Genomic DNA, 8,983 nt, shown 5'->3' with positions numbered 1-8,983 from the left:
TGGCTGACCAATATTTGGCTGGGTTTATGAGTATGGGTGAGATGCCTTCAGACTAGCCTACTACATTATTCATGACATAATATCTGTATTTAGAAAATGTCTGATGCACTGAGCTCGGTTTATGGCCCGGTTTCGCAGACGGGGCTTAGCTTAAGCCATGACTAGGCCATAGTTCACAATTAGGATTTCAAAGAAATTTTTATAAACATGCATTAGAAAAAAAACATTACTGGTGTGCATCTTGAGACAAAACAAGGACACTGACATATTTCAAGATCAATCAGTGCAAGTTTCTTTCAGTTGGAACAGTTCAGACTTACATTTTAGACAGGGACTAGACTTAAAGGGTTACCCCACCCCAAAATTTAAATGTTGTCATTAATCACTGTAATATACCGTTACAAACCCGTAAAAGCTTCGTTCATCTTCGGAACACAATTTAAGATATTTTGGATGAAAACTGGGAGGCTTGAGACTGTCCCATTGAATGACAAGTAAGTAACTCTATCAAGGTCCAGGAAAGTATGATGTCGTCAGAGTAGCCATCAGTGGTTCAACCGTAACGTTATGAAGTGACGAAAATACTTTTTGTAAGTGAAGAAAAAAATAACTTTATTCAACAACTCCTTTGTCAAGTGTCCTCTGTGTCTCTCCACATCACTCAAACTGCCTATATGATGATCTGTGTCAGCCGCCCCACAAGGATGCACCGTTTTCTTTCAAATCAAAGCATAAATACACGTAGAAACAGCGCATCCTTGTGGCGCAGCTGAATACAGAAGAGTGTAGGCAGTTTGAGTGATGTGGAGACAGAGGTGACTCTACATCTCTCAATCATAATTATATTGCATTATATGTTTTGCCCTAATAATTAAAACTAGAGCTTTTAGTCAAAAACTAAGCATTTGAAACCATCCTTATAACACATTATTGGGGTAAATAGATTTACAATTTATATTTAAATTAATTTTATGCAAGTAGTCTGCAAACCGTTAAGATCTCATTGATGTACAATGTGTCAGAATTTCATATTACTGGCTGTGGAAATAACAGTAACTGAATCTAATTTGATCTTTTTGCTTATTTTGAGCCCTGAACATATCGAAGGTGCTTTTTCCTCAAGTCTGAACTCCATATTCTCACTGTCATGCTACATAAGCCATAAATGTCAAACGATGCAAATATGATACAAAACATAAAACTCAAATTTTCTGGACTGATTTCTTTCCTATGAATTCATATATCAGAATTTACAGGGTTATTATTCATTGTACCTTTATGATGGCACAAAGATCTATTCTTATCAAACTTGTTTGTGCTGAGCCCCTCCACTGCAAGAACCTTAAGTTCATTTATCTTATGACATCTGAAAAATGCAAGATTTAAAATTGCACAACTGGCAGACGCTTTTATCTAAAGAGATTTGTGGTACATTCAAGGTATGCATTTTGCGATTACATGTTCCCTGGAAAGATGTTACACAAGTTTTACATTTCAAAACCAACAGAATCCTTCGTCTAAGCATATCTGCTACTTTCAACAAGACCGTAGCTTCAGGCAGCATCATTTAGAAACTCCAACTTATCACTACAGGAAAATTAACAAATCGTCCCCTTGGAATTATAAGGTTCTATCTGCGTTCTGAGTAGTTTTGAGATATTGAGCTTTAAAGTTTTTGTGTTCCATAGACTTCTGTAGATAGAACCTTTTTGTTTTTTCAATAAAAAAAATCCCAAAATGTACACAACTTAAAATAAAACATCACATAATGTAAATAAATTGTCACAGAATAAGAATATGTGAATAACTCAATTTCGACAAAAATGTCAGATAGAACCTTACAATTCCAAGGGGATGAAATACATCCTTTGTGGAAGACGCTATTCATGTTTCAGTAATATCACACGTGTTTGATCTTGAACTAAAGCAACAAAAATGCTTCCAAACACAACCTCGGTGTTCAACAAGAGTAGTTTTTTCAAATGATTCCTAAAAAGTATGACACAATAGATTAGAATGATCACAGTGCTAAACACAAAACAAGCACATCACAAAGGAAGAGTCAAAGACCGTTCTGAAATTTTGAAATTTTTTCATTGTTTTGTTTCAAAATAAAGATCACACATTGTTTAGAGACAATCTACAACTGGAGTTACAAAAAATAGTTGCCCAGGCAGAAAGCACACACAGCATCTGTTACCTATACACATTATGGTTACAAGTGTGCCTGCATAAAGAGAATCATAGGAAATATACACAAGGCTGTTTAAATATACACCAGAGTGTTCCAAATCAAAAACCAATGGCCAGTATGTTACAATCACTTACAAGTAGACAAAAGAATGGTAAATCTGTACACACCTCCAACTCTTGACCCAGGGCAGTCCAACGCGTCAAACAAACACACAAACGCGCTTGCTGCTACCTGCCCAGGAGCAAGGGAGGGACTATAAAAGATCTTAAAAAAATGCAAGGGATGAGTGGAGGTGAAAAAGAGGTGGCTGGTGAATGGCTAAAAGCAGAGTGCGCACTTTTCTCTGTTCTTTGTACATCTATGCAGTAATAATTCAAAGGGCTTCAAAACCAACAAAAATCTGATATTACAATTTACAATATATAACAACTCATAAACCACAACCAAAGAGGTGAGAATTTACACTGAAATGCACAAGATTTTCTTTTTTCCATTTTATCATTTTTTTCCCTCCTCATACCAAAAAAGGGCTGTAGAAGCAAGTCCACATTTACATTAGCGAAGGTTTACAAATGTACAATTATACAATCAGAAGTATGTATTCACTACAGGAGAAGATTATAGATACAGATTGGACATCAAAAACCAGAAAAACTACAAAGTTTTATATATATATTTATATATATATGCAAAGGTCTACACCAAGTATGCACTAAATAGTTTATAGAAGCAAGACCAAAAAACGTCTCCCATGCTAAATGTCTGCGTGTTAGCAATAATGTGCGTGTGTGTTATGACAGAATATGCGCATAAGAAAGGTGTCGCGAAGCAATAAATTGTGTTTGCGCAAGCCTACATGATCAAATGTGGGATAAATCAAATATTCTCTCATTTCATACAGGACCAAAAAAGGACCATCATTTAGGTAGTAGAGTGAAAACGGAAAGAAATGCTAAAAGGGAGAGAAAAACAAAAAACAAAGGTCACAACAACCCAGGGATGACTCGGTGACGAGGGGAAGGTTTCGTCCATTCCACCCCAACCTCCCTACATCGTCGGGTGTATACAAACACGCTCACACACACACACACACACACACAGACCGGCATCCTAGATGAGTTATGGGAAGGGTTTACATGATGCCATTAGGGGGAGCACAGAGTGGGCCGAGGTCAACGCCGTTCTTCATGTAGTACTTCTCCAGCTTGGCCAAAATGTGCTTTCCGTACGTGTACTTCCTCAGCGTCGCAATATGGGGTCGGATCTACATAAAACAACCAACAATCATTTTTCGGTCACAATTTATAGGTGCTTTGGCACAAGCATGTAAAGAAATACTGCTAACTGAATAGAAGACGCACCTTGTGCATTACAATCTTGCGTTGTGTTGGCTCAGCCACATCGATCATCTTCTGCACAACGTAGTTGGCGTACTGGTCCTTCATCATGGTGTATAAGGCACTGTGGGGCCCGTCTGCCATACTGCACACCTCATCAATCAGCATCGCCCTCTCGGCACGCAACGAGTGGGTCACGCACTTTTCCACCACGTTACTGCGAATTAAAAAACACAAACACCCGTAAATAAAACACTTCCTCCTGTGCGCCTTTGTGTGGCGGATTATCGCGTCAATGCTTTGTGCGCACCTGGCAAACTTATGCTGGCTGAGCCCCAAAACATTTCCACGGATTTCAGATACAATCTTGCTCTTGTCCTCTGCGCGGCCGTGCTCCAACACGTGCTGAATTACATAATTCCCATACTGATCCTATATGACAAAGGAATAGGAAAAAAAAGGGGTTTCGATGAGAGGGATGGATGAGATCCTGCGTCAGTACAGAAAGACAATGCTTCATAAATCACCTGGACCAGCTGCTCGGTATGTTGATGTATTTCCTCCAGTATTGACAAAGTCTGCTCAGGCAGGCAGTGCTCCAGAATACGCTGGATCACCCGACAACCATATGGGTGTGTAGACAGAGCAAACACCTGCACAACACATACAGTTATTAGTTAAACATACACACATAAGACAAAGGTTTTAAATCCATTTGAAAATAAGTCATTCCAGAACCATGAATGAATGATAAAGCAGTTACAACATAACACATACAGGTTACAAACTGCATGTTAGTAGTCTTTTCTATCCCCAGAACTCATTTTATAGAAGAACATGGGGCCCATAGACTACTTATTTACTATTGCAGCCATTTTGGCCAGTGTGGTCCACTGAAGAGGAAACACTGAATTTGACAAGACTGCATTTATACAAATATTTGACAGGATTATTATAATATATATATATTTTTTATAGGTTTAGTAGTTCAGATTGTTACTTGACTATATTGCTATCCAATATGCTGCAACTTTGGCTCCAACACACAAATAATATTCTCTATATATATATATAGGAAAATTAATACTTATATTCAAACAATATGGATTAAATTGATCAGATGTGACAGTAAATACATTTATAAATGCCTTTTTTTAACTTTCCATTTATCAAAAAGTTCAGAAGAAAAAAAAACTTTAAAAAAATTAAAAGCATACAGCTTTGCCTCAGGATTCACATAAAACTGAAAATACATTTTAAAAATATATTAAAACAAAAGTAACTTTAATTTGTAAAATATTTAATATAATAATTTAATATAATAATAATTTTACAATATTGTGTTTTTTTACTGTATTTTGATCAAATAAATCAGCCTTGAGCAGAAGAGATTTAAAAAACAAACATTTTTCATTAGACATGTACTATAGGTAATTTTTTCTTCATATGTTATACTATGGCTCAGCCTCTCAATAGTGCACTGTATTTCAAAAATCAGGCCCTCCATAAATAAACCACAAATGTTCCCATGGTACACTACACACACACAATTCAGGTCCTTCTATTCAAAAAGATAGCGTTTCCCACGGTTCAATACAGACACACCTGTCCTTTGAAGGCATCAATGATGAACTGGAGAGCATGAGGCTGGACACACTCGATGCATTTCTGCACAACATGATTGCCATTTTGATCCTTCACACACTTCAACACGTGTCCGTCAAGCTCCCGAACCATCTCATTCTGAAAAAGACACAAACAATTTAGATTAACAACCATATGGGTGTGTAGACAGAGCAAACACCTGCACAACACACACAGTTATTAAACATACACACATAAGACAAAGGTTTTAAATACGTTTGAAAATAAGAACCATGAATGAATGATAAAGCAGTTACAACCTAACACATACAGGTTACAAACTGCATGTTAGTAGACTTTTCTATCCCCAGAACTCATTTTATAGAAGAACATGGGGCCCATAGACTACTTATTTACTATTGCAGCCATTTTGGCCAGTGTGGTCCACTGAAGAGGAAACACTGAATTTGACAAGACTGCATTTATACAAATATTTGACAGGATTATTATTTATATATATATATATATATATATATATCTATATATATATCTATATATATATATATATATATATATATATATATCTATATCTATATCTATATCTATATCTATATATCTATATCTATATCTATATCTATATCTATATCTATATATATATATATATATATATATATATATATATATATATATAAAGAGAGAGAGAGAGAGAGAGAGAGAGAGAGTCAAATTGTACACTACTGAAGATTAAATTCATACTAGCTGTGTAACATCACCACATCAATGTGAAGAATTATAAAGTGAGCATGCAGCTCTTCTTAAACTTACAATGACTTGTTGGTCCGAAGGGATAAACTCCAGAGCTTTCTGGATCACTCTGCAGCCGTACATCTGCAGTGCCAGGGATAAAACATGGCCACGGATCCGCTCCGCCAGCGCCAACTTCTGATCGAGACTGCCAAACTAAACACATAAACGGCTTTTAGCAGAAGCCTCTCATCTTAATTGACATCAGGTACACTTAATAATCATAACTGAAGAACTTTATTTTCCTGCTTTGAAACATCCTGTATTGCCTGAAGCGCTATACAAATAAAATGTGACTGGATTTGCACAACTGCAGTACCAAATAAATCCGGTTCAAGTTTGAACCTGCAACCTTCCTGTCCAAATATGTGAAACTGTGCGGTTCATTAGACACGTAAAATGATGCATGTATTAACAAAAGAGCTTCGTATTACCTCAAAGAACTTCTGGATGACATAATTTCCAAACACATCGACCATGAGTTGGTAGGCTGCCTGCAGTATCTCATTGAACACCAACTGACGCTCTGCAGGACTTGCTCTCTCCAGTTTCAGCTGGATGAACCTGCACACAAACCAGATGGGTTTTTAAAACACTTTGAACATTTTATTTGTTACTCCATGTGGTAACATCGGGGTCCTAATCTCCTGGCATCTGTGAGCTGTAGCAAACATCTGCATTACCTGGAGCCATGCTGGTCCTGAGAGAACTCCATGACGTGTCCTGCGATTTCTCTCAGCTGCAGGTTGGGGTAACGGTTGTTTCTGAAGTCCTCAAGCAGACGGCTACGTCCCGATGGCATCACGTCAGACATGCCGTAGCGTAGTCGTGATGACGGGAAGAGCTGGCTGCTGGGACTGAAGAGAGACGAGCCTGTGGTGGCATTGCGGAACTTGGCCTCTGCTCCTGGAGCTGCAGAGATGAAACGCCCACTGCCATTGGTCAGGCCACCTGAGAGGGAGGAGCCAGAAGCGGGCATCCATTAGATTCAATCATTAAATATTTTTAATGGAAAGATCACTGAAATATATGTGTTGAACTCACCAAGGTTAAGACTGCTTGAAGATCCATGAGTTGAGAGCGAGGGTGGCGGGGTGAGTGAGTGGGAGGGGCCTTGGTTTGGAAGAGGCATGCCAACTGGGCCAGGGGAGGAGCTAAAGCTGAGGCCATTGTAGAACCCCCCATGGCCAATAGGGGTGAGGCTACTGGGTGTGCGCTTGTACAGATCAGAGCTACCCGTCAGAGAATCTCGACGGGACCCACTGGAACTGGAATTAGCCACTGCAAAAAAATTAAAAAATACAAACAACATATACTAAAATTAGACTGGAGACAAACATGACAGATAATCTTTCCCACCCATTTTTTATTGCATTAAATGCAAAAATTTGAGCATTAGGAACAAATATAATTTTTGTTACAGATTTTCCAATGGTGCACGGTTCTTTAAAGTTCACTTATTTTCACAATTAGCATTGTACAGGACATTCACAGAAACTACTGAAGTCACATTAAACCACATTTGAAACTCCTGAACAGCTTTGGCGTCACTGCCTATGAAACAACTTTTCAGAAGCAAGTTATTAAATTGTGGAAGTTTTTATATAATATTATGGAACGTGCATTTAAGAAACAGTATTTTATGCTGATGCTGAAAGCAATAGCCCTCCAGCAATATATTATAGTGATTTTTATTTTCAACATAACTGAACTTTATTTAATATTAGATTACAATACCTGCTGTGCCAAAACCCCCGAGTGCTGCTCCAAGTGTGGCTCCCAGAGAAGAAGATGGGTTGGCACTGAATCCAAGTGAGGTGCTTCCTGGCTGGGCAGAGCCTTGTGAAAATAGTGAAGAGCTCTGTGAGGAAGAGCTTGGGGAGCCACCCCCATAAAAAGAGCTTCCTCCCAAAGCCCCGCTCCCTTGCTGCCCATGACCCTGCTGGGAACTCAATGCACGGAACGCACCGCTTGCTCCACCACCAAGACCACCATTAGCCCCACCCGCTGAAGCAGCAGCAGCAGCCACTGTTTAAAGGGAAAATAAAAAAATAAAGAGTAAGAAAAATATATTTAAATCTAAGACTACATTTGGAAAAAGCTTTATGGTGTCTGTTGACTGTGCAACTTTGATTTGTCATTTTCAAAGATGTACCTGCTGATGGGCTGATGATAACCGAGGCAGGGGCCATAAGTCGAACTGGGCCACCACGAGCACCTGTATTCACTACAAGTGCACCCGTCTGGTCATAATATGCAGCTGGAGCTAACATAGGATAACCTGGAATATAACAAACACATCTACATTAGACATCAATCGAACCATGAAAGTTTGATCTGTTAAAGGATGTTTACACAGACTGCGATTCATTACATGTGATAATTCTAATATGCCGATTTTTGTGCTCAGGAAACAGTTCTTGTTATTATCCATGTTGGAATGCATGCTGCTTAATTTTTGCAGAATACATTTTTGCATTCTTGTTTAAAAAAAAAGAATTCTTTCTAAAAAAGAAAATAAAGCAATGGTAGTAGTTAGGGATGTCAAATTTCGATTATTTCCATGATCGATCGTCGTTTAAATTAACGATCAATTAATCGATTAATCGTTAACCATAATACTGCAAAATGCGTCTATTGCAGGCACGCAGTCAGCGGTATGACAGGATGTGCAAAAGCCACACACACACACAAAACGCTTTCTCACTTGAATTAAAGAGGTTTTAGTCTGAATAAAATGCTAGCAGCAGGATTATAAAATGAATAGATGCGATTATGATCATTTGATAAAATGAAGAGAGCGCGCCATACTTTTGAGGTCATTTTACTTTGTTGACAGTTTCCAATCCCACAGGGAGAACGCTGAACGCGCATCTTTAAATGGTTTTGTGGTGCTCGTTGTTGTATTTTAAAGCACAATTGCAATGTTTTCAACTGACATTATTGTATAAAATTATCCGAAATGTGGAGCGCGTGTGACTGCGCTGCACATTAAGTGAACTACATCGGCGCTGCTGCACCAAAACACAGTTGCTCACATTAATTTGATCCTGCTGGATTCTGT

At 38.3% G+C, this 8,983-nt stretch overlaps 1 protein-coding gene and 2 non-coding genes across 5 annotated transcripts in view; all 3 read right to left on the bottom strand.

Moving 5' to 3' along the window:
- Window positions 1-2,075: 2,075 nt before the first annotated feature.
- LOC113062102 (pumilio homolog 1-like) overlaps window positions 2,076-8,983 on the bottom strand; it is a 28,417-nt gene continuing 21,509 nt past the window's right edge. For all 3 annotated transcript variants that reach the window (XM_026231700.1, XM_026231701.1, XM_026231702.1), the window contains exons 12-22: window positions 8,075-8,200; window positions 7,657-7,947; window positions 6,964-7,200; window positions 6,603-6,870; window positions 6,354-6,483; window positions 5,941-6,075; window positions 5,137-5,274; window positions 4,059-4,184; window positions 3,842-3,963; window positions 3,556-3,748; window positions 2,076-3,458 (exon numbers count right to left, since the gene is read on the bottom strand). In XM_026231700.1, the coding sequence (XP_026087485.1) occupies window positions 3,327-3,458; window positions 3,556-3,748; window positions 3,842-3,963; window positions 4,059-4,184; window positions 5,137-5,274; window positions 5,941-6,075; window positions 6,354-6,483; window positions 6,603-6,870; window positions 6,964-7,200; window positions 7,657-7,947; window positions 8,075-8,200 (1,898 nt within the window). In that variant the 3' untranslated portion in view covers window positions 2,076-3,326. The remainder of the gene's footprint in view (window positions 3,459-3,555; window positions 3,749-3,841; window positions 3,964-4,058; window positions 4,185-5,136; window positions 5,275-5,940; window positions 6,076-6,353; window positions 6,484-6,602; window positions 6,871-6,963; window positions 7,201-7,656; window positions 7,948-8,074; window positions 8,201-8,983) is intronic.
- On the bottom strand, window positions 4,321-4,458 carry LOC113062659 (small nucleolar RNA SNORA5). The gene has a single exon (XR_003278570.1). It is a non-coding gene; the product is annotated as a small nucleolar RNA SNORA5 (small nucleolar RNA).
- LOC113062660 (small nucleolar RNA SNORA5) lies at window positions 5,459-5,596 on the bottom strand. The gene has a single exon (XR_003278571.1). It is a non-coding gene; the product is annotated as a small nucleolar RNA SNORA5 (small nucleolar RNA).

Source organism: Carassius auratus, chromosome 44 (genome assembly GCF_003368295.1).
Source record: "Carassius auratus strain Wakin chromosome 44, ASM336829v1, whole genome shotgun sequence".
In the NCBI taxonomy this organism is placed as follows: Eukaryota; Metazoa; Chordata; class Actinopteri; order Cypriniformes; family Cyprinidae; genus Carassius; species Carassius auratus.
This window is presented reverse-complemented; position numbering and strand designations above follow the sequence as displayed.